Genomic DNA, 27,654 nt, shown 5'->3' with positions numbered 1-27,654 from the left:
AAATAATAATTTTCTCCAAATAAGACTAGATAGTGGATTTGTCAAAATTATGTTACTTGTGTTTGACGCTAATCTCGCTTGAATATCATTCGTGTTAGCGGTTCACTACGTATGTCCGTATTCATTTTGGCGGTTCATATCGTGTTCGTGTTCATGGTAAATAACTATCAATTAACCCTAATCCATCGGCTAGCTAGCTTCCTGTCGACCTCGAGTCGTGTTAAAAGTTTCCACTGACCATCCTAATACGAATGAGAATAATGTTTAGTATATTCTTGAAAACTTGTGGCTTCCAGCTGAATAAATATAAACCTCAAAAGATGTTGATAAAATATCACCGGTAGATATTGTCGCTTCTTAATAGTCGAGGCTTTCAGACCAATGAAACAGTACAGCTTTTTTCTTCTTACGTTTAGATTTTCTTGCCTTTCCATCATTCATGCACGTAACTAGTTTCGTTGTTACGTACAGCCTCTTCTATCAATTGACCACTGCCCAGTGCACATGCCCTGCCCATCGGAAAAACAAAGACCCCCCATGCCAGCTGATTGGTTGATGGTATAACGATGGCCCTACTAGGTCAAATCCTAGACCAGTAAGAGCACGCCACGTAAAAATGGCCTAATGGTTAGTTGAAAGAGGACAAGGTGCTAATCAAAATAAATCAGAGAGGAAAGGATAAACGATAGAAGGTTGTCAAAAGTTGGGCTTCTTAGCCAGCATTTTTGGAGTGTTTTTTCAGACTAATTACTATATATATATTGTGACTAGTGGTGCATGCAACTAGGACGAAGGCCAAACAAGCAACAAGAGGATGATCATGATCAGCTGGATTTTCACCTGACACCTGTATACCCCAATCCCCTCACGTCTGCAATCCTGCTAGCTAGCGGGAGAGAGGTATGGACAATTTTTGAAGGGGTGGCTCAAGTGTACTTGACTTTTATGGTTTAGGGATTAGTATTTGTGTGGTCAGAAAGAACCATAGGTTGAAACCCTTTGTCTTGTCTCATGTCTCTGTGTGGCACTGTATGAATCAGCATCGATGGGTGTGGTGTTGATATGGAGGGGCGGCATTGAGGTGTTTCTTTTCCTACAGTCAGTTATACTCGTTTGAGTCAGTTAAATACGTACAACTTACATGACTCTACACAGCATAAAATCGTTTGTGCGCATGATTGCAACTATGTGTTATGTCTTTCAATGCATTATATATATCTGTCACAGTATAAAGAGTATATACATAATTATGATATTCATATATACTGAGGCTGAATTTTAATTTTTTGTAGCCGGTTATATACGACTATGTGTTATGTCTCTAATCATACAACTCATATATGATGAGAGATAAATACAAGACTAATAAGATTTAAAGAGTTGCTTCATAAAAGAACTTTACCTAAAGAGTCAGTCTTCTTACAAATTGAGATTAGCATTGCTCACTTACCTTATCTATCTTTTTGCCTTAACCATCTTATTTTCTGCTGAGGTAAAAGATGAACGCCTTTAGACAAATGAAGGAAAAGATAGAGAGAGAAAATATTAATGTACCGAGAAAAAAACAATGGGGAAAGAAAGGGAGGTAATGAGAGTGATGGGTTCGGGCCAAACGAAATAATTAATGTGTGGAATGACGGGTACCTAAAAATGACTGGCAACAAAAAAAAAAAGAATAACCTAAACAAAAATTTAAAAGCAATTTCGAAATAGGATTAACTATCAAATTGTTATTTCGCATTCTCTTTTTGTATCCTTTTTATTGATTTTAATTAAACAAACAAAAACGAATGGGTGTATTCAGTAGAGATTTTGAAGGATTACAACCTATAAAGTTTGATGGAGCTTTAACATAAATGTTTTCTTGGTCATGAAGGGTGGAGTTTTGTACACATACTTTTAATTTTATTCTCAACTCAGATATCAAATTCAATTGTGAATGATCATGAATCATTGTTCATCAAGTGATCAAGAGAACGAGCTTAGAGTTTTAAGGCTCGTTTGGGAAATGCTTTTGTATAATCGAAACCACTTTTAGAGAAAATGGTTTGGGTTCCAAAAGCACTTGAAGTCCTTGCAAGAAGCATCAATTATATATGTACTTCTTGCATGAAGCCTTTAAGTGCCTTTTTCGGATTAACTTGCATTTTTACTAAGATTGATTTCAAAAACATTTTTTTCAAAGCGCTTTCAGTCAATTAAAAGCACTTCCCAAATGAGCATGAATTTGGAGTGAATTCCCTCGAAATCTTAGAGGGAGGGCTCGATTTGTGGAATACTTAAAAATATTATATCAAATACCTCCAAATCCACTTAAACCCTCACTTTTTAAAAGGGGTGTGCTATCCATACATCCTCTTTTTACTTTTCACACCACACCTTGTTAATTTCTGTCATTTGATTTTTTATTTTAATTCATTCAATCCGACGGCTGCAAATTAAGAAGGTGTGCGGATAACACATCCCTTTTAAAATTCTTTGAAATCAAATCCTTTTGAATGCGGCTGAACCTTTAAAAACTCCTTAATTGAATACACTCCAATTTTGTAAGAGTTTTATATACTCTGTTGAAATCCTAACTCAGAATCCTTTGAAGTTGTAATTAGAATCTTTAAAAATACTAATTGAATGCATTCATATTTTTGTGCGCTTTTACAAACTTAGTTTTTAAAATCCTAATTAAATGTACCAAGAAATCTATAGACTTTTAATAAGCTCTCTTTTTAAAATCCCTTAAAACAAATCCTAATCGATCATGCACGTGGATTTTTAAAATTTTGTTTAAAATTCTAATTGAATATATTCAGATTTTTATGAAATGTTCTCTTGAATTCTACTTGGATATCACTAGATTTGTATAAATAAAAATAAATAAAAACCTAATTCAATAGTTTTTCTATTATTAGAAGTAATATTACTATTTTAGGTTATTCTAATTAAATATCTTCTTATTACAAGCGATATTATTAAAATTTCTCAAAATTCTAATTAAATAAATTTTGTTATCAGACAGACCCTATCAGATACTGCAACGTCACCGGACAAAATTATATGGCACATCACGTTCATTCCATTATTATGTGGAGCCTCCAAGAGCCATAAAGCTTTTTACTTTTCTTTTTCGTTCCAAATATATTCCTTATCTCACGCCCATGCAGCTATATAAAGGCATGAGCGGCACCAACCTAGTAGCATACTTCAAACTCATACACAAAGCCAGACGAGAGAAAAACAGAAACAGGCTGCAGCAGTCGCTGAGAGAGTTTGGAGAGTGAGAAAACATGTCCACCGTCACCCTGAGCAGTGGCTACGAGATGCCGGTCATCGGTCTCGGCCTTTGGCGTCTGGAGAAGGACGAGCTTAAAGAGGTCATCTTAAATGCTATTAAGATTGGCTATCGCCATTTTGACTGTGCTGGTATACCCTCCATCCCTCACCTCCTCGTTTTTTACATTATTCATGCATGTCTACATATTATTCTGCTTTATATTCAACCGCAAAGAAAGGGGATGTGTTTGTTAATCCTTGTTTTATTTTTCACTTACTTCATTCCGTATTTATCTTTTTTTAACACAATCGATATTAAAGAAGGGATAATCAAATATTAGACTTTGACTATTGAACAATAATGCTCCCTTGCTAGTATTAATCAATATTCTTACTCATAGCTGTCATATTATAGAACCATCGTTTTATGTCTACGTACACGGCTACGGATTGAGGTCATTATCAGAAAAAACGACCCAACCTTTCAAGGGATTTCACTTTACCTAGCTGAAGTACTAAAGGGTTTAACTGGTTTTTTTCCATTAGCAATTTGGTAAAGGAAATCACATGCATCATGCACAGAAGATTTTTCAGAAACAAGAAAAGAGTGTACACGCCATAAAGCAGCGGTGCTGCAATGTTAACGTAACTATTTTTGGTCACATGTAACTATCAAATAAAAAAATGGATGTAGTTTGTAAAGGAGTCAAAACCATGGGAACCCCGTTTGTTACTTTTATAGTTTAGTAAAATTAATTAATATATGTGTATTTATATATTCTGAGAAAAATATTACTATATGTCGCTAGCCACTGTATGCTTATGTTACTGCATCCATGCATTTGAGATTTTGATTTTCTTTTTCTCAATATTATTTGGTTGAAAAATTATGATAATTCGTTTGAGGTCATAAAATATTTTCAATACCTTATATCAATAAACATCTTGTGCTTTTAAACGAGGTCGATGAAGAGAAAGTTTTTAAGTGGTATTCTTTAATTGAGGAGGAAAAATTGTTTTCATTTAGCTTAGTTAAAAAGAAAATTATTTATATTGACCATGTTAGAAATGAACTTGACTTATGCAAACATATGAATTTTTATAAACAAAACAATCAAACAAAAACACAGGTTTGGTTACTATGAGTTGTATAAATAAGTGTTTAATCTTTTACTTTTTTTAGTTTAGGCCGAAAAGGGTATTATGGTTTTTTCCAAAAATGGCAGTTTGTCTTTTAGGACGCGATTAAGTGCACCTTCACTAAAGAAAATTTTTAGTGTGTCGAGAACACAATTAGTACGCTATCTGTAATAATACAATTAGTTAAAAATTTAGAAAAAAATTGCTACCAATTAAATTAGGAAATTGTTATTATCACTAAAAAAATTTCATTCTACACTCATCATATATGTATTTTTTTCTAATTATAAAAAATTTAAAGTACCAAAAAAAATTATTAAAGTGCTAATAATAATTTTCTTAAATTATTTCACTTATTGTATTCGACTGTGTTCTCGAAACTCTGAAAATTTATACATCCGAGAGCACAACATGACGAACTAGGCTAAGGTACTGTTGTGTTCTGGTGGACAAGACAAATGAGTGGCATACCTTGGTTCCCTATGTTTTTGGACCAATCCCAAGTTTGCGTCTCACCTTGGGAAAAGGAATAACCATAATCCAGTCCCTTGTTTGCTTCTTACCTTGGGATGAGGAATAATCCAAGTTCCCACCCCATGGTTGCTTAATTTGCTTCTCACCTTGGGAAATAAAATAATAATAATACTAATAATAAACGCGAGAGAGTGGTCAGAAGAAGAGTGTCTTAATTATCAGGAACAATTAACTACTTGCAAAGTTGATTTTTAGAATAAAAACCAGACATTTTGGTCTTCATGTTGTAAATTTAATTTCAGATTAGTTATTGTTGTATGCTTAATAATGGTAAATTATTTTGATATCGCAGCTCATTACAAAAGTGAAGCAGACGTTGGAGAAGCACTTGCAGAAGCATTTAAGACTGGACTTGTTAAGAGGGAAGAACTTTTCATTACCACCAAGGTCGGTTTAATTTATTTACCCTTTTTTATTTTTTTATTTTGCTACTTTTATAAAATAAAATTGGTGTGACAAATTTAGGCTACGCCACAAAACGGACCGGTGATGACCAAGTATTAAGTCGTCATTTATAAGAGTCAAATCTAATACTCTTACTCATGAATGAACAAAAATATATCAAGATTGCAACGCAAACAACGAAGTATTAGAGTTTATCTCACATTTTCCAAAGAGACTAAAATATAATTTTGTTGTTCTTATATTGCAGATTTGGAATTCAGACCATGGGCATGTGGTGGAGGCCTGTAAGAACAGCCTCGAGAAGCTTCAGATAGATTATCTGGATCTCTACCTGGTTCACTACCCAATGCCCACAAAGCACAATGGTACCTCTCTCTCTCTCTCTCTCTCTCTCTCTCTCTCTCTCTCTCTCTGTGGTTAGATTATTGTGTCACTCAACGCTGTAACGTTACATAATTATAAATAGTTAATTTACAATGAATTGGTATTTATTTTGCTTTGCTGTATGGTCACAGCAATTGGTAAAACTGCCAGTCTTTTGGGCGAGGATAAGGTGTTGGACATCGATGTAACAATTTCCCTTCAACAAACCTGGGAGGGCATGGAAAAGACCGTCTCTTTGGGCTTAGTTCGCAGCATTGGTCTCAGGTACATCCCATAAGCATTTATGCTAGACTTTCATCTATGTATCCAAACTCGATTATCTAGAATTGACCAGTGAATGTCACTAAACCAAATGATCATCGGCTTCCGTTTTGCAGCAACTATGAGCTCTTTCTAACTAGAGATTGCTTGGCTTACTCCAAAATAAAGCCTGCTGTGAGCCAATTTGAAACCCACCCCTATTTCCAGCGCGACTCTCTCGTCAAATTCTGTATGAAACACGGCGTTCTTCCCACAGCTCACACCCCTCTCGGAGGTGCTGCTGCCAACAAGGATATGTTTGGTTCTGTTTCACCTTTGGATGATCCAGTTCTCAATGTAAGTCTTCTCTCTTTTAGCACACACACCATATGGAATACAACTGGATCGTAGCGCTAGTAAAAATACAACCATACTAATGATTCACAAACGTATGCTCACTCAAGCGTTTCATTTACAGGATGTGGCTAAGAAATACGGAAAGAGCGTGGCACAAATCTGTCTGAGGTGGGGAATTCAGAGGAAAACAGCAGTGATTCCAAAATCATCGAAAATTCAGCGATTGAAAGAGAATTTGGAGGTTCTTGAATTCCAGCTGAGCGATGAAGACATGCAGCTCATCTACAGTATCGACAGGAAGTATCGTACCAGTCTACCTTCCAAGACTTGGGGCTTAGACGTGTATGCATAAGCGTGCCATTCAAAAACCTTCGAATTGCTGCCTCCGCAACTTCTTCCAAGGCTGTTCAACGGAAGCGAAATGGAAACTATCGTGAATCTTACTTACAATAAACTGAGCTTCATATAATTTTCCAGAAGCTCATCTATCTGCTAGTTTGAAAACTTCATTATTCGCCCTTTGCATTAGGCCTTGCAAAGGAAAATATAATAAACGGCCCTTGTATTTTTTTTGGTACTTAATAAATGAGTTATTAAAGAAAATCATGTATAGTTTAATGTAACAAATTACATATTTGCACAAATTATATGTTGCTTACTTGTTCATTTGAATTGAATCCTGCGGAGTCGAATAGCTTTACACTCAATTACCTTTGCCAGTCGAGTAGCTTTTGTAGTTTGTGCTCAGTATACAAATGGAATAATGGCGCGTCGTATCTTGGGATAACTTTCAAATTTCCGGAGGTACCACCTATGTGTTTCTGCTGCTGCCAATACCAAGTTTGTCACCTGAAAGACACCAAATAAGAGAGTAAAGCACACGGACGAGAAATAAGTTTACTTTCCAAGACATCAGTCTATGTGCACTCTTTATGTGTACGTATATTTTCAGCACATCAGAAATCATACCACAAATCCAAAAAGTAACCAGATTGTGAGATCTGTTCCTCCACTAGCGACCACAAGGCCAGCATATATAACCTTCATCGTCATAAAAATAGCAATTTAACATATAAATCAAAGACTTGGAAAGAGTATGGAGTTTATTCGTGTCACAATAGAATTCTCTTTAAGCAGGCAGTCAAGGGAATCGTGAGACTTACTATCTCAGCCAGATAGTGTGGAGATGAAACAATTTCAAACCAGTCACCGTGAGGAATCACATATTCATCATTTTGTTCACTGTTTTCTCGCAACGAGCCCTGTTATAAGATTTCACATGTCAGGATCAGTATAAAAGTAAAATCAAGGAAGATCAAGATAAGAAACACAATATTAACATTCCCTTAATTCAGCGGTATGAAATGAAACAGTAACTATCGATGAATTTCTTGGCGGCATCTCACCGATATCACCATTCCATTTTGTTTTATATATTGCTTTAAACCAGGTAAAATGCATGCTTTTTCTTTTTTTTTTGTGACGATCAAAAGATTCAGGATCAAGCAGAGGTTTCTTTTGTTAGGGAGGGGAGGGGGGGGAGGAAGGAGATGTGTGTGTGTGTGTGTGTGTGACACTGAGACATACAAGAATTGCATGACATTGGCGCTGATGGATCCAACCCCAAAAAAATATAGCTGCACCAATCCACTGGAGCCAACCAAGCTTCAAAAGAGAATTCACGAGTTGCAACCAATCAAATTCCACTTCTCGCATGCTACTCTTGCCTTTGACAATGAACTCAGCCACTCCATTTATCGAAAATTTATAAATGTCCGCAATATTATTGCAGCAAAGTGACAGCGGTGCTGCTGTGTAGAAGCTAATGTAAAAAAAGAACCGTAATCAGTAAAACAGCTTCTATTACGTTTGATGAAGAAAACGTCAAAATACATGGGGAAACTGACAGTTACATATAATAGTCACGGTTAACATTTCTCATTCCATAGCACAGAAGGTTAGTCGGTTATGACTTCCACTAAATATATGGGTCTAGGTAGTAAGCTTTGCATTACTGAAGCAATATGTATTATTTAGAAGAGCGCATATCTTGGAAGAAAGAACAAAGTCTTAGACGTTTTAACTAGGCTTAACCTATTGGAAACTGTATTTGCAGTTACAGAAGACTATGAATTGCAACCAGCTTTCTTACGCTACACCATTATAATTTGTTTAGCAGTTTAAATCCCCTGTTCATATCGAAAGCCAAAATGGAAAACAGAATTATTATTAAAAATGAAAGCTAAACAACCTCAAGTTACGAATAGAGCCCTTAGCTTTTTGAATCATAACTAGAAACCGGTCTCATATATGGTTAGCGTACTGCGTCTCTCATTGGCTATTCATCAAACACTGCATGTGCCATCTCCGTTAAAAACTTAAACCGAATTTCATATTACTGAAAACTTAATTTCCCTATACATTCTCAAATCAATCAAGATTCAAAATTAATAAATCTAGAATCAAACAGTTAACCATCTTGGATATGATCCCGCGGTTAAAAGCAGTAATAAGATGCATGCTCCATATAAATGTATATATATGCATTCTGAAATAACTTACAAGAGGCCAGTCAGATATCCGAAAATGTGCATCCGAGCGGAGGAGCTATAGTTGAACACATATATTGTCTCAAAGAGGCGTCTCAAGACTTGAACCTCCATCAATACAAGCAGAAGGACCGAATGCCAAACGCTGTATTTATAACTGATAGGAATCAAATGAGACTTGTGCCATGAAAAGATATGTGAACCTCCAGTGTAGGGGTTGGGGAGTGAAGGATGAAGCAACGAATCTGAAACCAATGGCACCGCTTTATACGCATACATCAAAGTTGCAACGAGCAATACGGTTGTCCACGCTACGGCTACCAAATAGAAATGGCAGAAGAACTTTTGAGGAACTGTGAACTTCTACAATTTGAGAAAAGAAAACAAATTTCAGATTTACTGAAATGGAAAAATAAAAAATAAAAAACTGATCATGTGGTGAACAAGTGATGAAATTGGGATCCACCATAAAACCAATTGGCTATATGGAGAAACCAATTGGTTATATGGAGAGTAGCCAAGACCATATAAGCATATAGAAAACCTTGTCCCAATTGGCTATATGGGGTATAGTCTAAGACTATATAAGCACATAGAAAACTTTGTCCCTCACCAATGTGGAACAACTCTCAACACGCCCCACACGTATGGCGAATTTTCAAGCCTACACATGGACAACAACTGAGTGACGTGGAGTGCATATGGCCGTTTGGCTTCACACGATGACAACCCGCTCTGATAATATGATGAAATTGGAATTCTACTGTAAAATCAATTGATTATATAGAAAGTAACTTAAGACCATATAGGCTCGTAACAAACATTGTCGTAGGACAACTCTCAACAAACAGAACTATATAGAGGAATTCATAACGACTTGTAGCTTGGTTGGTGAAGAGCATTAACTCTTGCACGAGGTCCACAAAAAATACGAAATAAACTAAAAAATTTGCATTCTCAAAAACCCGTGACAATTGAACAGATAAACCCTTGTTTCCCATTTTCTTCAACTTTCTCACCAACCAAACAGACCATAAACCAAAATAGACCCATCAAATTCGCGCCAAAAACTCAAATCCGTTACCTGGGAGGACGACTGCATGGTCTTCCCTCTCTTGGCAAACCCCAGTACAGCCCCACGAAACGAGCTCAGCCAAGAAAAAGGCAGAGCGGCTATGAGTATAGGCAGAGTCGCAGCAATCCATGCTGTTCTAAGCAACCCAACAACACCAACCTCCATTTGAGCGAATACCCAGATCAGAAAAGAGCTTAACGAATTGGGAAAGGCTAGAAACTGTGAAATTTAAGCACTTCCTCAGTTGGGTCTCTGCGCCATTTTTGCAGATAAAAGGCGCATGCAAATGCAAAAGGAGAAACAAGAAGACACAGGAAAACTGGAGACAATTTATTGTAGAAATGAATGCAATGACGGGGGAGTGGGCAGAGCAGATACTTATGGGATACCAGGCGTGCCGTGAGGTTTTGGCATACAACAACAACAGGGGAATGCCGGAGGCACACGGGGACTGCTGCAGCCGTGGGATGACATTCAACGGTTAGGATTCAAATCAAACCTATAACCTGTCGGCATGTCTTAGACGAGTAGACAGACTATTATGCCCCCCTTTTGAGCTCATTTTGAGCCCCATTTACACCTCCGCTGCTTGCTTTAGAGCAATTCCACCGGGGACCAAATGTCCCAGCCTCCAGTCCAAAAACCAAGCCAGGCCTCTGTCAATCAAGTCCACCCCAACAAACTGACTGGTACCCAGCCCGAGCTGGGCAAGAGCCCAGCCCAAAAGAGACTGAGACAGAAACCGGGGAAAAAGCTGGCGCGTGCACTTCACGCAGCCGTTTGGCGAGTGCCCGACAAGCTTTCAGACGCCGGGGCCCGCGTGCAGGCGCTGTCAGTCCCCCCCCCCGAGTTGCGACGTGGCTACCTCTCTGCCGTTGGATTTCCAACGGCTAGTTTTCTAGACCGTTGGATTTCCAACGGTAAAAAAATTTTAAATTTTACTTTTAAACTAGACCGTCGGATCAAAGATCAACGGTCCACGTTTTTTTCACAAAAAGTAAATTAAAAAAAAAAAAAAAGGGCCCAACGGTCAGAAATATGACCGTTGGCCACGTGGCAACTCCCTAGCTCTTGGATTTGAATATTTTTCAAATCCAACGGTCCAGATTAATTAACTATATTAAAATTCATTAAAAATTATTAAAAAATACAGAAAAATTATTAAAAAATACAGAAAATTTTAAAAAAATTACAGAAAATTTTGAAAAATGTTAATTTTTTTTCCTATAAATACCTAACCCTCATCTTCTACCTTTACACCACATTCCAATATTTTCTACACTTTCTATACTATCTACATTTCAATATTTTCTACACTTTAAGAGAAAAAAATGTCTTCGTGGAAGCTCATTGAAGATGTTACGTTGTGTGAATGTTGGGTTCACACTACTCATGATCCGATTACGGGTAATGAGATGGATAAGCGAGAGATGTGGAGTAAAATTACGAAAGCGTTTTGTGATGTACATGGAGAAAACGCCAGAACTAGTCAAGGTCTTCAAGGTCGTTGGAAAAAACTCAACGCATCATTTACTTGTTGGAAAAACGCCATCTCTCATGCTTCCGGTAACCTCCGTAGTGGGACAAGTTTAGCGGATCAGGTGACAATATTTTTATTTATTTATATGCATTCCACTCACATTAATATTTTGATTTATTTAATTTCGTATGTAATTTTTATCTTATTTCTTATGTAATTTTTATTTAATTTCTATGTAATTTTTATTTAATTTCTTATGTCATTTTTATTTAATTTCTTATGTCATTTTTATGTAATTTATATGCATTCCACCCGTATTAATATTTTGAATTTATTTATTTGTGTTACACCCGCATTTTTTAACACTCTGTTATCCCACTTTTTTATAGACACTACAAGCTCAAGCATTCTACAATTCAAAGAACGGGAACAAATCATTCAATAGATTGGAATGTTGGCAAATTGTCAAAGATTGCCCTAAATACAAAATTGTGGCAACTGGTCCAGAAGTTGTCATGCACGGTATGGGTCTACATAGTTCTCCAGAACCAGACATGGCCGAACAAGAAGCCGACACATTTCATGACACGGAAGGGACGGCTGAACAAGTGCCCGAGACCCAACCGACTCGTCAGTCCCTAAGGCCTCTAGGTAAAAAGGCGTCAAAGAAAAAAGGTAGTTCTTCCAAAAATGACTACACTAAATATATGGAGGAACTTGCTCGCCAAGGTGAACTAAACTTGGCACGAGAAAAGGCTAGAGATGAGGAAAAAGTTGCTGCTATGGCAGCAATATTAGCAGCTACTGAGGCCCGTGATGCGGCGGCTGAAAGACAAAGAGAAGTAGTTAATCGAGAGAACGAGCTGGTTAGAGAAGCACTTCATCGAGAAAATGAATTGCTTCGAGAAGAAAGGATGGCTCAAGCAGATCGTGACACTATGAGCAAGTCTCTAGTAGGACTGTCTCCGAATTCTAAATATTTTTGGACATCGGAAAAAAGAGATGCCATGCGTAGGAGGCGTGCAAGAGATGCGGAAACAAGTCAAGGGGGTTCTAGCTACACAAATCATGGCAACCAAGATCCTAGCACCACATATCCTAACTCGAGAGACTTTATTTAATTTCTTATGTATTTTTATGTATTTTCTTTCTTTTTTCTAGTAGAACTTTATTTAATTTCTTATGTTTTTTCTTTTTTTAGGTTTGAACTTTATTTAATTTCTTATGCAATTTTAATGTAATTATTTATTTAATTTCTTTTGTACTTTATTTAAACACATGAAATAAGATTACATAAACTCACCAAATAAATTTAAAAACAAAACACATTATATAGAATTACATAAACTCACCGAATAAACTTAAAAACAAAACACACTACATAGAATTACTTAAACTCACCAAATAAACTTAAAAACAAAACACACTACATAGAATTACTTAAACTTAAAAAAAATACAATTTATTCTTCAACCACAAGCCTCATTCTAATTATCTTCGCCTCCATGCAATCCCCACTGGTGCTCAATCAAGTCATTCTGGCGGGTTACGTGCCAGTATGGCTCTTGCACATTAGTGTACCGCTGAACGATCAATTCATTGTAACGTCCATCACGTTCCAACGGCTCGTGTTGCACTGGATCTTCGGTCCCATCATGAGCACAATAAATACGTGTTCTTGAGTTGTTCATCGGATCTGGCTCATATTCATCGACGGCATCATAATCATACTCATCTTCAACAATCATGTTATGGAGAATAATACACGTCATCATGATGGATCGAAGAGCCTCGACATCAAACATTCTAGCTGCAGCCCTGACAATCGCCCAACGAGCTTGCAGGATACCAAAACAACGCTCGACATCCTTCCTACACCCTTCTTGACATTTTGCAAAGTGTTTTTCCTTTTCAGTCTGTGGATGTGGCACTGTTTTGACAAATGTTGACCACCTTGGGTAAATGCCATCTGCAAGGTAGTATGATCCCTCGTATTGGGTACCATTAACCCAATATGTGCATCTCGGCGAGTTTCCTTGCAGCAGTTCGTCGAACACTGGGGATTGGGCAAGGACATTTAGGTCATTTTGAGCTCCTGGAACACCAAAAAAAGCATGCCAAATCCATGTATCAAATGAAGCCACCGCTTCCAAAATGATGCTTTTGGCTCCTTTTCTGTCGCCATATGCTCCTTGCCACGCACTTGGACAGTTTTTCCAAGTCCAGTGCATGCAGTCGATGCTTCCAATCATGCCAGGGAAGCCTCGCATCTCACCCTTCCTCAGAAGCCTTCGCATGTCCCTTGACGTGGGTGTCCGGAGGTACTCTTTGGTGTAGAGGGCTTCAATTGCAGAGCAAAACCGCATCAGGGACTCCAGAACAGTTGTTTTTCCCATCCTCGCGATCTCATCCACTTGATCTGCAGATGCTCCATATGCAAGCATTCGCAAGGATGCCGTAATTTTTTGCTCGGGAATAAGACCTAGAACATGAAAAGCATCCTCTTTTTGCACAAAGTATGAATCATGGTTGCAAATATCACTCATGATTTTGTTGAACAAATGTCGTTGCATTCTAAAACGCCGTCTAAAAACATGATCAGGGAATATGCTATTGGGAATAAAATAATCTTCCAATAGATTTTTACCTCGTTTTTCCCTTTTTCTATCGAGGTTTGCAACACGTCTTGGTTTGGCTATCTGACCCACGGCTTCCATGACACGGCGGGAATGTGAGGCCTTCTGCCTTCTATGGTGATCATCCTCATCCTCCTCCATGAAGAAAGCCTCATCTCCACCTCCACCTTCCTCGAGATTGGCCAATTCTGCCTGTTGTGCCAACAACCTTTGTTGTTGCTCTTGCAACTGCTTATACACCCTTCTTGAAGAAGACATTGTAATAAGAACTCAAGATTTGAAAATGATGAACAAGGATTCTGAGCTAAAAAGAAGGATTGAGCTTGGTGTGAGGATGGATGTAGGGATGTAGGGTTTATATGGACAAAAAAAGAAAGGATGAGGTTCTGGACAATGCCACTTGGCACTACGTGATTGGTTGAAAATCTTATCGAAATCTTGGCTAAATTATTGTAAACCGGAAGTGACACGTGGCGTGTCAGGATTGGTCGAGAATATTATCGAAAATCTATCCACAAAATAGTACGTTCGGATAATGACACGTGGCATGACGTGATTGGTTGAAAATCTTATCGAAATCTTGGCTAAATTATTGTACCATGGAAGTGACACGTGGCGTGTTGGGATTGGTTGAAAATAATATCGGAAATCTATTCACAAAATAGTACGTTCAGATAATGACACGTGGCGTGACGAGATTGGTTAAAAATCCTATCCGAAATTAAAACTATTTTATTTTTTTATTCTTTATTTTAAATGGGTTAAAAATCTTATCCGAAATAAACTTAAAAAAAAAACACACCAAATAAATGCGCTGGGTGCCAGCGCATTTTTTTAGGGGTGGAGATGCCTTGGCCTATTACTGTTCACTCCAGTCTATTACTGTTCATTTGAGTGGATAAATGCGCTGGGTGCTGGCGCAAAGTCCACAGGGGTGGAATTGCTCTTAATTGCCTTCAACCGATTCCCGCTGGCTGCTGTGCCGATCATTGATTCATGTATGTATGTATGTGTGTATGTATGTATGTATGTATCGTAGCGTCGTTAATTGGGGTAATTTTGGTAGGGTTAGGATTGTCTCCCCACATATTAGCATCTACATACCTCCCTTCCTCCTACACTTCCTTATTTGTTGTCTTCTCTATACAAAAAATTCAAAACAAGAGGTTGATGTAACTTAATCGTAACCGTTCAAATAAGAGAGAAGAAAAGATGAGAGAATCTTATTCCGTTTTCGTACGCATGTAAACGTTAACAATTTGGCAAGTGAAGTCTCGGTGCATTGCCTGATCAATGATCATCACCTTTATTCTCCGGCAGATTCATATAGCATAATGACGCTTTTAAACTTAACACTTAAGAAATATACCAAATTCCAAAATTCCCTGTTCAGAAATTGCTAGTTGGATGTTTCAGTTTTAAGTGACGTTTTTGATTGATTCTTATTAATGGACTTTTGGCTTTCTGCTTTGCTTTTTAGTAATCTTAGCTTTAGCAAGACTGGTGAGAAAGATAAGTTGTTATAGCTTCTTGTCCTTGACGGTGTTCATCCTCCTTGTAGGTTCCAATTTCACATTGATGTTATATATATAAACCGTTAGATTTAGCTTTAATGGAATTCTGTAGTTGAGATTATGTGGTCTGTGATTTAATCTCAACCACAGAATTTCATTAAAGCCAAATTTAATGGTCAGAAGGAATTCCCATTTTTTTTTTAAAATGGAGATCCTTTTAAGGACCTGTATATACACACACACACATATATATATATATGTAAATTATTGAAGCATGAGCATTGTTGCAGATTCCATCACTGCAGCAATGGAGTTCTTGTTGTTCTGGTTTTGAAATTCAAGTAGAATAGGCTTATGCAATAGTCGGGAAATTCATAAAAATAACCAAAATTTGGACTCATATAGAATTGTAGCCATCTTTTTAAGTTTATAATAATTATAACGAAAAGTTAATATAAAAGTACTACAACAACAACAACAACAACAAAGCCTTTTCCCACTAAGTGGGGTCGGCTATATGAATCCTAGAACGCCATTGCGCTCGGTTTTGTGTCATGTCCTCCGTTAGATCCAAGTACTCTAAGTCTTTTCTTAGAGTCTCTTCCAAAGTTTTCCTAGGTCTTCCTCTACCCCTTCGGCCCTGAACCACTGTCCCGTAGTCACATCTTCGAACCGGAGCGTCAGTCGACCTTCTTTGCACATGTCCAAATCACCAGAGCCGATTTTCTCTCATCTTTCCTACAATTTCGGCTACTCCTACTTTACCTCGGATATCCTCATTCCCAATCTTATCCTTTCTCGTGTGCCCACACATCCCACGAAGCATCCTCATCTCCGCTACACCCATTTTGTGTACGTGTTGATGCTTCACCGCCCAACATTCTGTGCCATACAACATCGCTGGCCTTATTGCCGTCCTATAAAATTTTCTCTTGAGCTTCAGTGGCCTACGACGGTCACACAACACGCCGGATGCACTCTTACACTTCATCCATCCAGCTCGTATTCTATGGTTGAGATCTCCATCTAATTCTCCGTTCTCTTGCAAGATAGATCCTAGGTAGCGAAAACGGTTGCTTTTTGTGATCTTCGCTAGATTGCTCCGGTCATTAGTGTGGATAAGTATATAAATGGATAGAGATAGGAAAGCAAACACAAGATGTACGTGGTTCACTCAGATTGGCTACGTCCACGGAATAGAAGAATTCTCATTAATGGTGAAGGGTTTACACAAGTACATAGGTTCAAGCTCTCCTTTAGTGAGTACAAGTGAATGATTTAGTACAAATGACATTAGGAAATATTGTGGGAGAATGATCTCGTAATCACGAAACTTCTAAGTATCGGAGTGTGGTGTCGTCTTGACTTGCCTTATCTGTCTCATAGGTAGATGTGGCATCTTCTCTGGAAGTACTCTTCCTCCATCCAGGGGTGGTATCTTTAACTGGTGGAGATGCACAAGGTAATGTATCAATTTCACTTGAAGCTTACTTGTAGTTTCAGGCTTGGTCAGGCGCGATACAAACCATGTAGGAGGAGTCCCCCAAGTCGCCGAGCTAGGGGGTCTGCTGAAAGAGGTGACAGACAAGGTAAGCAATCAGAGCTCCGACTGATTGTTCACCTTCTCCCCATCTTGCAGCAGCATGAAGGATAAAGAGAAGAAAAATGAGAAGAGATGATATGAGATACTTTTGCTTTTGAAGAAGTAACTTTCCACAGGCTTATTCTTGAACTGAGCTGGAGGGTTTTCTGGTTTCCTCCAGAGTATAAGGCCGACTGAAGAATTTGAGGGTCAAAACAAGTCCATCAAATCTAGAGTACGTTCCACCCTGCTGATATGGGATACTTTTGCTTTTGACAGAGTAATGGATGTATCGGCACGTGTGCTGTTACGCTTGTCTCCACATGCTTCCTTGTATCCTTCGCACTTGCCCTATCTGTTCCTCAAGCAGATGCGGAATCTTCCCTGGAAACATAACATGTTGAAGATGAGTACTCGAGAGCAATGCCAGGTAAGTAATCAGGTAAGGGGTTCCAGGCAGTCAGTTCCTGGCTGGAAGCCTGATTCCAAGTGCTGACTGATTGCTCTTTCTCCTTGTCTTGCAGGTAAAAACAAGGCCAAAGGGAAAGACAGGGAAAAAGCATGATATGGGATACTCTTGCTTTTAACCCTGATGATATGAGATATTCTTGCTCTAGTATAGCTTGTTTGCAGAGGTATTATCGGGGGGAAAGAAAGCTGAATATTTCGAAAGGCTTCGTTGGGAGTGCCCTCTCAGATATGATGAAGGGTTGAGCATTTTTGCAGGTCTGCCTGTCCGTTGGGGATGGAGGTCGACATATATAGGAGTCTCCCTAACAACAAGTAGTAATGCTATTCCTTTACCCTGCTTGGTCATAGCACGGTAGTGGGAGCTGCCAGTTTCACATGTTTTAACTCTGTCAGAGCACTTTGAAAAAGTGGTCTGTGGTATCTGGCTCTCGAGATTCGGAAAACGATGCCTCTTCGATTTTTGAGAAAGCAATCATGCTGGGGGTCTGGCTCTCGAGATTCGGAGAGCAGTGTCTCTTCGATTTTTGAGGAAGTAATCATGTTGGGAGTCTGGCTCTTGAGATTCGGAGGGCGGTGCCTCTTCGATTTTGGAGCAAGCAATCCTGTTGGGAGTGTTGTCTCAAATGTGAGTACAAGTTGGGCATGTTTGCTAGTCTACCTTGCCACGAAGCACAAAGGTTGACACACAGGGACTTTCCAATTATCCAGCAATGGTACTGTTCCTTTACCCTCTCTTCGCTTTTGAGAAAGTAGTCATGTTGGGAGTCTGGCTCTCGAGATTCGGAGGACGGTGCCTCTTCGATTTTGGAGCAAGCAATCTTGTTGGGAGTGTTTTCTCGAATGTGAGTAAAGGTTGGGCATGTTTGCTAGTCTACCTTGCCACGAAGCACAGAGGTTGACACACAGGGACTTTCCAATTATCCAGCAGTGGTACTGTTCCTTTACCCTTATGGGTAATAATATGGTAGCTAGACCTTCAAAATTTATGTGTCTAAACTTTGTTAGTGCTGTTTCTTTGCTATTCTTTTACCTTTCTTGGTCAGAGCGATGTAGTGGGAGCTGCAAGCTTCACGTGCTCAACTTTGGCAGAGAACTTTGGCAAAATTATCTGTGGTACCCATGAGCTATTGTTGCGTGTGACGGGTGCTGACAAGGCTAGAAAAGTAGGTGCCTCTTCGATTTCTGAGATCGGCCCTCGTGGTCTCTGAGCAGCCCAGCTTTTGAGAAAGCGAGCGCCTCTTCGATTGATTCGGAGAACGATGCCTCATCGATTTTTGAGAAAGCAATCATGCTGGGGGTCTGGCTCTCGAAGATTCGGGGAGCAGTGTCTCTTCGATTTTTGATAAAGTAATCATGTTGGGAGTCTGGCTCTCGAGATTCGGAGGACGGTGCCTCTTCGATTTTGGAGCAAGCAATCTTGTTGGGAGTGTTTTTTCGAATGTGAGTAAAGGTTGGGCATGTTTGCTAGTCTACCTTGCCACGAAGCACAGAGGTTGACACACAGGGACTTTCCAATTATCCAGCAATGGTACTGTTCCTTTACCCTCTCTTCGATTTTTAAGAAAGTAGTCATGTTGGGAGTCTGGCTCTCGAGATTTGGAGGACGGTGCCTCTTCGATTTTGGAGCAAGCAATCTTATTGGGAGTGTTTTCTCGAATGTGAGTAAAGGTTGGGCATGTTTGCTAGTCTACCTTGCCACGAAGCACAGAGGTTGACACACAGGGACTTTCCAATTATCCAGCAGTGGTACTGTTCCTTTACCCTTGTGGGTAATAATATGGTAGCTAGACCTTCAAAATTTATGGGTCTAAACTTTGTTAGTGCTGTTTCTTTGCTATTCTTTTACCCTTCTTGGTCAGAGCGATGTAGTGGGAGCTGCAAGCTTCACGTGCTCAACTTTGGCAGAGAACTTTGGCAAAGTTATCTGTGGTATCCATGAGCTATTGTTGCGTGTGGGAAGTGGGTGATTGAACAGTAAGATTCATGTGTTTTCTACTTCCCCAGAAGTCTTCGACAAAATGCCCATAATTTCCGCAAAGCTGAGTGTGCGTGTGACAGGTGCTGACAAGGCTGGAAAAGTAGGTGCCTCTTCGATTTCTGAGATCAGCCCTCGTGGTCTCTGGGGAGCCCAGCTTTTGAGAAAGCGAGCGCCTCTTCGATTTCTGAGATCGGCCTTCGTGGTCTTTGAGCAGCCCAACTTTTGAGAAAGCAAACGCCTCTTCGATTTCTGAAATCAACCCTCGTGATCTCTAAGCAGCCCAGCTTTTGAGAAAGCAAACGCCTCTTCGATTTCTGAGCAGGCGCCTCTTCGATTTCTGAAGCTCCGTCGAGTGCAGATTTTTATAGGGGCTGGCATTAAGTTCCAAAGCACACTTGAATCTCCACCAGTAGAAGCTTCATTCTTGCACTTCTAAGATCTTGATTTGTCCGACCTCTTCTCTCTTCAACACCTTTGAAAATGTCTGGCCCCTCCGACCGTCGTTTTGACTTAAACCTTGTTGAAGAGGCAGCCCCGCCTTCTCCAGACAACATATGGCGCCCATCCTTCGTCTCCCCTACTGGTCCTCTTACCGTTGGGGATTCCGTGATGAAGAATGATATGACCGCTGCGGTGGTGGCCAGGAACCTTCTCACTCCCAAAGATAACAGACTACTTTCCAAACGGTCTGATGAGTTAGCTGTTAAGGATTCGCTGGCTCTCAGTGTTCAGTGTGCAGGTTCTGTGTCTAATATGGCCCAACGCCTATTTGCTCGAACCCGCCAAGTTGAATCATTGGCGGCTGAAGTGATGAGTCTCAAACAGGAGATTAGGGGGCTCAAGCATGAGAATAAACAGTTGCACCGGCTCGCACATGACTATGCTACAAACATGAAGAGGAAGCTTGACCAGATGAAGGAAACTGATGGTCAGGTTTTACTTGATCATCAGAGATTTGTGGGTTTGTTCCAAAGGCATTTATTGCCTTCGTCTTCTGGGGCTGTACCGCGTAATGAAGCTCCGAATGATCAACCTCTGATGCCTCCTCCTTCTAGGGTTCTGTCCAGTACTGAGGCTCCAAATGATCCCCCTCCGGTGCCTTCTCTTTCTGGGGCTCTACCGACTGCTGAGACTTCTCCTAAGCAACCTTTGTGAAGGCTCCCTCTTGTGTGTTTATTTTGACTCATGTATATGTACATATTTGTAGCTTATCGGGGATATCAATAAATAATCAGTTCAAAATGAATAAATCGAAAGTTGATACGAAGTCGCCACTTGCAATTATCATCCACACATCCAACTTTCAACGATCCTTGATCGATCTATTCATATTAAACTCATCATTCTTCCACATTGCAATCATTTTACTTTTGGTTATATTTATTATAAACTTTAAAGATGAATTTACTTTTGGTTATATTTATTATAAACTTTAAAGATGAATATAATTGTCTATGGGATTCAAATTTTGATTATTTTTCCAAATTTTCCGTAATAGTTTACTAAGATTAAAACATTTGAAGGGTGTTTATTGTCCCAGTTGTCAAAATCATTTTGATATAAGTAAGTGTGTGTGTGTCGTGCACATGATCATAGTCACACTACAAGTGTGAGGCACCAACGGCTATATTCCCTCTCTCTCATTGAGTGTGTGATGTAACCAAATACAGATGGAAATCTAAGGAGCAACATACTCCATTTTGCTTCTCCTTTGTTCTCAACAACTTTCTTCTTCTTTGTGAATCAATTTCTCATTGATTTGATTTGTGAAACTCTGTAAAGTAGCAATCAAATACTCTCAAACACTAACATGGCCTCAGAGCTTGGTTTGATTTGAGTTCTTTTGGTTTTCAACAAAGAACTTAGGTAAATCGAAGAACAAAATGGCAGGATTTGGAGTTGAGCTTCAAGGCTCCGATCTTCACTAGAGTCAATTATGACTTCTGATGCATTAGGATGAAGACTATTTTCAAATCCCTCACTCTGTGGAAATTTGCAGAGGAAGGAATGAAGCTCCAGAGGAGACTGATGAAGACACTGAGAATAACATATCGTGATTCAAGATCTCATTGCAAAAGATGCAAAAACACTGAGGTTGATTCAAGGTGTTGTGTCCGATTAAAATTTTCTTAGGATTGCAAATCAGGAAACAACAAGGGAAGCATGGAATGTCTTGAAGCAGGAGTACGAGGGTGGCTCATTGGTCATGGCTGTGAAACTTCAAGGTATTCACCATGAATTTGAATATGCCAGAAAGAGAAATGGTGAAACATTGTCTAATTATTTGACTAGGCTGTTTGGATTGATTAATCAAATGAAAATGTTTGGTGAAGATCTATCTAATAAGAGAATTAAGTATGAACTGTCAAAACATGTAAATGTCGTTTACATGGTAATAAGTTGGATCGTCTGTTTGTTTGCTACTGCAGTTTAGATTTGGAAATCTCGTTTGTTAGTGACCGAGGCCATTTACATGTTTAGTTTCTTAGGCCCACCATCTGCCTGTTCGAATGAATCTGCCTGCTTGAATCTGCATTAAGGTATGTGCGCCTAACAAAATCTGCCTTCCTGAATCTATGTCATATGAATCCAGATCCCGCTACCATATATTTGAAATAAACTTGTCTGCCTGCCTATTTGCTTAACTAAGTTTGCATCCTCATCATGTTAACAAATTCATGTCATGTACTGACATGAGTTTGACGACGGGGTGTTGGAAAATATTAATATTTAAGGTTATTTTATTGTTTGAGTTTTAGGTCCAACCTGTTAGAATTAGGTTTTCGTTTAGAGATTAGGTTTTAGTTTATTACAAATAGGATGCTTGTTATTCACTTGAAAACAAGTTAGTCACAAAGTAACCGTCAGTTTGTAGCTGTCCCAACATTCTTATTTCTCTATTTTTTCGTTAATAAAACCCCTAATTACATAGTTTGTTTGTTCTTTGTTTTTCAACTAGTCACAAACCAAGCCTCATGCTTGCCCTCTTTCTACTATTTGAAACCTCAACCACCATAATAGAAACTCATCCATCACCAAACCCATGGAAATCCTCTCTTAAACCCAAACACAATGAAGGTCAAGGAAGACTCATGCATTCTCATTTGCTAAATTTGTGGGTCGTTAAGTCCCACGCTTCCTGCCTCCCACCAAACTCCACTGTTACGAATTACCTTCTTTATTCAGCATTAAGCCACAAACCACCAAACCATGCATTTAGTACCTGCAAAGAAAAACACAAAGAAGAAGTACCCTAGTATTCGCTTCTCATTTGAAAGGCCTTGATCTCGCTAATTCAAAAATGGGGGACACAGACTTCGTTCACCGTTGACCATGGCCTGACACTCAACAAGCCCAATTAAGCCTTCCAACAAAAAAAAGGGCTACAACAACCTTGAATTTTAGTTTAACACAACTTACCCCTTAAATTGATTTTTTTTTACATCCCTTTTATGTCTATCTAAGAAAAAAAAATCTTGGATATGAATAATTTGTCTGTCTAAGAAACACACAAGGACGACTCTACATCCAAATCTTGCACGATTAGTGGCGAAGCTACAAAGGAGCAAATAGGGTGTCTGCCACTCTCCTCGTTGGAAATCAAGTGCTGGTTCCGTCCATCTAGTCTCATCAGAAACCTACAATCTGGGTTTGCTCTAGTTTTGCACAGCGGAGCTACACGCATGTTTAATCTTTTTTGAAAAATTTAGGCCAAAACGAAGTCGTCTTGGTCCTGATAAAAAAAAATTAAAAAGTTCGTAAGTGGGACGACATTGTTTAGGCCCGTGGGTTCCTCATTTCCAAATCCAATCAAAGCAGAACAACTGTGTTCCACCTATTTCCAAAACCGTGTTCTTTGTCTTTTTATTCGGTGAAGGTTCGATATTTGCTTGTTCTTAGAGCCTTCCACTTAAAACCCTTTGCTTCATAATAAGCCTGCAAAAACTCTGATAGGTTTTTGATGTTTTTCAATTTCCCTGATGGGTTTTTGAGGGTTTTCAATTTTGTTTCTGAACTGTTCTTGTTAGTATGCTTTAATTTTTTTATGGGTTTCTTCTGAATTTGTCTGTGAGATTAAATCTTTAAATTTCATCACTTTGTGTGTTGAATCTCTAAGTTTTAGAGGGGTTTTCAAGTTTCTAAGTTTAGAATTGTTATGAATCATCCAATTTGTTAAATACTAGTTTTATTGTTTGGCTTCCCTTGTCAAATCTTGTATCTAGTACTAGACATGCTCATAGTTTAGAATTAGGGTGCAATGCTGATCTAGGATTTCTGCTAGAATTAAATCATCAAGGCACCAGCCATCTTCACTACAAAAGGTTTGAATCATACATTTGCATATGCATGTTAAGCTTATTTTTTCTAGAATCCTTATGTCTAATGTAGTTGTCTAATCAGAATTTTTGTTTGCTTTCCAGTTATCTAGGCACGCAAAATAAGACAGCCCACATGGGCCATCTGACACATTTTCTCGTGTGTGAATCTCTCACCCTTGATCTGGGAAGACCTTTTTGGCTCATGACATGTCTCCTTGTTCCCCTTGTTTGAACATCCATCTCTTCCATTATAAGGGTTTTCAAGGTTTCATTTGTTCCTTGGTTAGGATTTTCACATTTTCAAGAAAATAGTGCATTTAGCCTAGAGCTACCTCTTAAGCTTCCAAACCAAAACTCTAGACACAAAACCTCTCATGCACAAATACCCAATCACTGCATATTAAGGTTGCATTGTATTCATGGTTTTGCATTAAGTTCTTAGTCTAATTTTCAAAGTTTCATATCTTTCTTAGACTAAGCATTTGGATTCATGTTAGGTTCTTTAACTGTTTGACTGGAAAACCTGACTAGTTGTTGAATCCTCATTTCATGAGCACATCATATCATTTCATTGATCGTGTTGATCTCGATGCCACAAGGTGATGAGCTTAAGAGAAGTTGTCACTTCGTGAAGACCGAAGCAGTATGTGGAGCCAAAAATAATCACAATGTAACATGTGGATCTTTGGATAAAAAGGACAAGAATACCCTTGAGGCACATCGGGATTCCTACGAGCGAGCAGTGGGCAATCATCCCTCAACCAAGTCAAAAGTGTCCAAAATAGGTAACAATTCAAAACCTATTTCATCCATCATCATCAAATCATTTCCACAAGGTAACTCCAAAATCTTTCCCTTTTTATTATACTAATTAGCTAATCAATTAGGCAATTATTTTAGTAATTGGCTAATTATTCAATTATGCCTAATTAAACACAAATCAAGAACCTAGTCCACAAAGAAAGCCCAGTGATCGGTCCTCTCTCACCCAAAGAGGCCGCCACACTCTATAAAAGCCCTCTCATTCTCTCCAAAACCCAATTCCAATTCTCTTGCTAAATTCTCCAAATTCTTCAAACAATTTTCCCTCAAAATTCTAACTTTGGCATCGGAGGTTCTTCGGCCAAAGTCCCCCCCCCCAAAATTCATTGTGGGCACGTGAGGCTCTTAGCCTTGACTCAAGGTCCACCGATCGATGCAAGCCCTTTTTTAAGGCCATCAAGAGGGCACAATGAGACAAATGGGATGAAGAGTACAAAAAAGCCTTCCAAAACCTGAAGAAGTATCTCACATCACCTCCCTTACTTTCCAAGCCGGAAGTAGCGAATGACTTATACATCTATTTGGCTGTCTCAGAAGTAGCAGTGAACTCTACACTCATACGAGAAAAACTGGGGGCCTAAATATCGGTATTCTACACTTCTAAAGTTCTTCTCGATGCGGAAACTAGATACCTGAAGATTGAAAATTTGATTTTGGCGCTAGTTGTTGCGGCTCGGAAGCTCAGACCATACTTACAAGCTCATACAGTTATCGCCATGACTCAATATCCTCTACGATCAATCCTACATAGTCCGGATGCTTCTCAACGAGTGATGAAGTGGGCATTGGAACTTGGCCAATATGGTTTAGTTTTTCGACCCCGTACGGCGATAAAAGCTCAAACCTTGGCGGATTTTATAGCAGAATTCACGCCTATCCTAGGCGACGCAACAGAGCAACCCAATAACACCCCGAAAGTAGCCAAGCACACCTTAGCCACGCCTACTTCCCTCAACGAAGACTTCTAGCATTTGCATGTCGATGGCACATCCAACTACAAAGGCTCAAGAGCAGGCATAGTCCTTATCACCCCAGAAGGTTCAATGCTCGAGCAGGTGATCACTATAGGCTTCAAAGCATCCAACAACGAAGTAGAGTACGAGGCTCTACTAGTAGGCCTCTAAATGGGAAAAAACTTGGCGATGAAGAAGCTTGCAATTTATTCCAATTCCCAGCTAATCAGTAGCCAGACTACTAGGGAATAAACTGCAAAATATCCAAGGATGACGTAATAACTAGAGAAGGTACGCGAGCAACTTGAGGCATTTTCGACTTAAACTCTTACTCAAGTTCAGTAGACAGACAATGCCCATGCAGATGCGCTAACCGGCTTAGGCTCTACTCTCGACCACCAACTCAAACGCTCGATTCTGGTGGAGTATTTGGTGGAGTATTTAGACAAGTCAAGTATAGAGGCAAAGCCGGCAGCTGAGGTGTCACAGGTTAGTATAACTCCCAACTGGTAAAGTTATATTACAGACTACCTGGTTAACGGCACACTCCCCATGAAAATGATGGAGTCTAGAAAGCTCCAAATAAAGGCAGCATGCTACTACATGTGGAATGGCATTCTCATCCAAAGATTCTACACCGGACTACAACTCCGCTGCCTAGCGCCTCTCGATGACTTGAAGGTTCTAAACTCAATCCACGAAGGCATTTGTGGAAACCATTCCAGAGGCCGATCCTTAGCACAGAAGGCTCTTAATGCAAGTTACTACTGGCTTACCATGCACCAAGATGCTAAGGAGTTAGTACAAAAGTGCGATCGCTGCCAATGTTATAAGCCGGTACCAACACTGCCTGCCAGCGAGCTACACCTGCAGATGAGTCCTTAGGCGTTCATGCAATGGGCAATCGACCTGGTATGGCCTATGCCGCCTGCTATTGAGGGTAGAAGCATGATGATCGTGGCAACCGACAATTTCACCAAATGGGTAGAAGCAGAACCCATGACAACCACAACTCAAGCGGACATAGAATGCTTCATATGGAGGAACATCATTTACCGATTTGGCATCCATCAGTCCATCGTCACCGACAATGGCTAGCAATTCGTGGGCAAAGATTTGGCAAAGTTCTTCCAAAAGTATGGCATCAAGCATCACATGTCCACACCGAGATATCCTCAAGACAATGGGCAGGCCAAAACATCCAACAAGATGATCCTCGACTACCTCAAGAAGTCCTTCATCGACAAAAAAGGAAAATGGCCAAACGAACTCCCCGAATGTCTATGGGCATATCGCACCACCAAAAGACGAGCAACTGGTGAGACTCATTTCTCTTTGGTATTTGGTTCAGAAGTGATCATTCCTCCTAACATCATTGTGCCAAACATCAGTACTCTACTTCCAATCATTGAGTAGAACAGTAAGGAGATGGCTACAAGTTTAGATCTGGCAAAGGAGAAGCACGAGCAAACCATCACTCATATCGCAGCCTACCAATAACAACTCATTTCCAGCTATAATAAAAGGGACAAGATCTGGCAGTTCCAACCTAGAGATCTTGTCCTAAGAAAAGCCTTCATCACTGCCCGCATAAAAGGCTCCAAGAAGATAGATCCTATATGGGAAGGTTTGTATAAGATTAGTAGAGTATGCGGTAAAGGTAGTTACACCCTTGCCACCATGAACGATAAAGAGATCGAGAAATAATGGAACGCCTACAACTTGAGAAAGTACCATGTGTGACCTCCCACCATATCAAGATCCGAAGACTCAAACAGCTCAATGGGCATCAACTCGCAAGCCAATGACTATCCAGTTGTTATAAAGTTTTTTATAGCTAAGTTATTCGTTCATTTCACTCGTTTTTCAAAAGAATTCAAAAGTAATTTACAACTTGGCTCGACTTCATGTCTACAACAACTTATATCCCCTGCACTTCAAGAGAAGA

General features: G+C 39.4%; 4 protein-coding genes and 1 long non-coding RNA gene across 5 annotated transcripts; 2 read left to right on the top strand and 3 right to left on the bottom strand.

Annotated features, from left to right (window-relative positions):
• Positions 1-3,211: 3,211 nt before the first annotated feature.
• LOC139188449 (uncharacterized) lies at positions 3,212-5,189 on the bottom strand. Its single transcript, XR_011571871.1, has 2 exons — positions 5,054-5,189; positions 3,212-4,970 (listed from the first exon to the last, which is right to left on the bottom strand). It is a non-coding gene; the product is annotated as an uncharacterized lncRNA (long non-coding RNA).
• Positions 3,220-6,926, top strand: S6PDH (NADP-dependent D-sorbitol-6-phosphate dehydrogenase; the record flags this gene model as incomplete). The annotated part of the gene is given in 6 exon segments (NM_001294028.1): positions 3,220-3,417; positions 5,234-5,328; positions 5,594-5,711; positions 5,862-5,994; positions 6,108-6,327; positions 6,449-6,926. Coding segments are annotated over 6 exon segments (933 nt in total). The 3' UTR covers positions 6,680-6,926.
• LOC103445156 (polyprenal reductase 2) lies at positions 6,320-15,383 on the bottom strand. Its single transcript, XM_008384143.4, has 7 exons — positions 15,012-15,383; positions 9,961-10,543; positions 8,890-9,239; positions 7,915-8,149; positions 7,491-7,589; positions 7,297-7,368; positions 6,320-7,176 (listed from the first exon to the last, which is right to left on the bottom strand). The coding sequence occupies exons 2-7, from the start codon at positions 10,114-10,116 to the stop codon at positions 7,072-7,074; spliced, it is 1,017 nt and encodes a 338-aa protein (XP_008382365.2). The 5' UTR covers positions 10,117-10,543; positions 15,012-15,383; the 3' UTR covers positions 6,320-7,071.
• Positions 10,552-12,684, top strand: LOC139188448 (glutathione S-transferase T3-like). The gene is made up of 2 exons (XM_070805865.1): positions 10,552-11,552; positions 11,821-12,684. Exons 1-2 carry the CDS (start codon positions 11,283-11,285, stop codon positions 12,550-12,552), a joined length of 1,002 nt encoding a protein of 333 aa, XP_070661966.1. The 5' UTR covers positions 10,552-11,282; the 3' UTR covers positions 12,553-12,684.
• LOC139188447 (uncharacterized) lies at positions 12,821-14,649 on the bottom strand. Its single transcript, XM_070805864.1, has 2 exons — positions 14,079-14,649; positions 12,821-13,913 (listed from the first exon to the last, which is right to left on the bottom strand). The coding sequence occupies exons 1-2, from the start codon at positions 14,323-14,325 to the stop codon at positions 12,919-12,921; spliced, it is 1,242 nt and encodes a 413-aa protein (XP_070661965.1). The 5' UTR covers positions 14,326-14,649; the 3' UTR covers positions 12,821-12,918.
• Positions 15,384-27,654: the final 12,271 nt, after the last annotated feature.

This window comes from Malus domestica, chromosome 10 (assembly GCF_042453785.1).
Source record: "Malus domestica chromosome 10, GDT2T_hap1".
Lineage (NCBI taxonomy): Eukaryota > Viridiplantae > Streptophyta > Magnoliopsida > Rosales > Rosaceae > Malus > Malus domestica.
The sequence above is the reverse complement of the archived record's forward strand: the minus strand, read 5'-3'. Positions and strand labels throughout refer to the sequence as shown.

What these genes read in the sequence shown, in the direction of transcription:
- LOC139188447 (XM_070805864.1), bottom strand. Translation starts at nt 14,325, where the DNA reads ATGTCTTCTTCAAGAAGGGTGTATAAGCAGTTGCAAGAGCAACAACAA. An exon ending in TAGAAAAAGGGAAAAACGAG is followed by an intron (nt 13,914 to 14,078) that starts GTAAAAATCTAT and finishes TTCATGTTCTAG; the next exon opens with GTCTTATTCCCGAGCAAAAA.
- LOC103445156 (XM_008384143.4), bottom strand. Translation starts at nt 10,116, where the DNA reads ATGGAGGTTGGTGTTGTTGGGTTGCTTAGAACAGCATGGATTGCTGCG. An exon ending in GGATATCTGACTGGCCTCTT is followed by an intron (nt 8,150 to 8,889) that starts GTAAGTTATTTC and finishes TTTTTACATTAG; the next exon opens with CTTCTACACAGCAGCACCGC. An exon ending in GCCAATGTCATGCAATTCTT is followed by an intron (nt 7,590 to 7,914) that starts GTATGTCTCAGT and finishes ATCTTATAACAG; the next exon opens with GGCTCGTTGCGAGAAAACAG.
- LOC139188448 (XM_070805865.1), top strand. Translation starts at nt 11,283, where the DNA reads ATGTCTTCGTGGAAGCTCATTGAAGATGTTACGTTGTGTGAATGTTGG. An exon ending in GGACAAGTTTAGCGGATCAG is followed by an intron (nt 11,553 to 11,820) that starts GTGACAATATTT and finishes ACTTTTTTATAG; the next exon opens with ACACTACAAGCTCAAGCATT.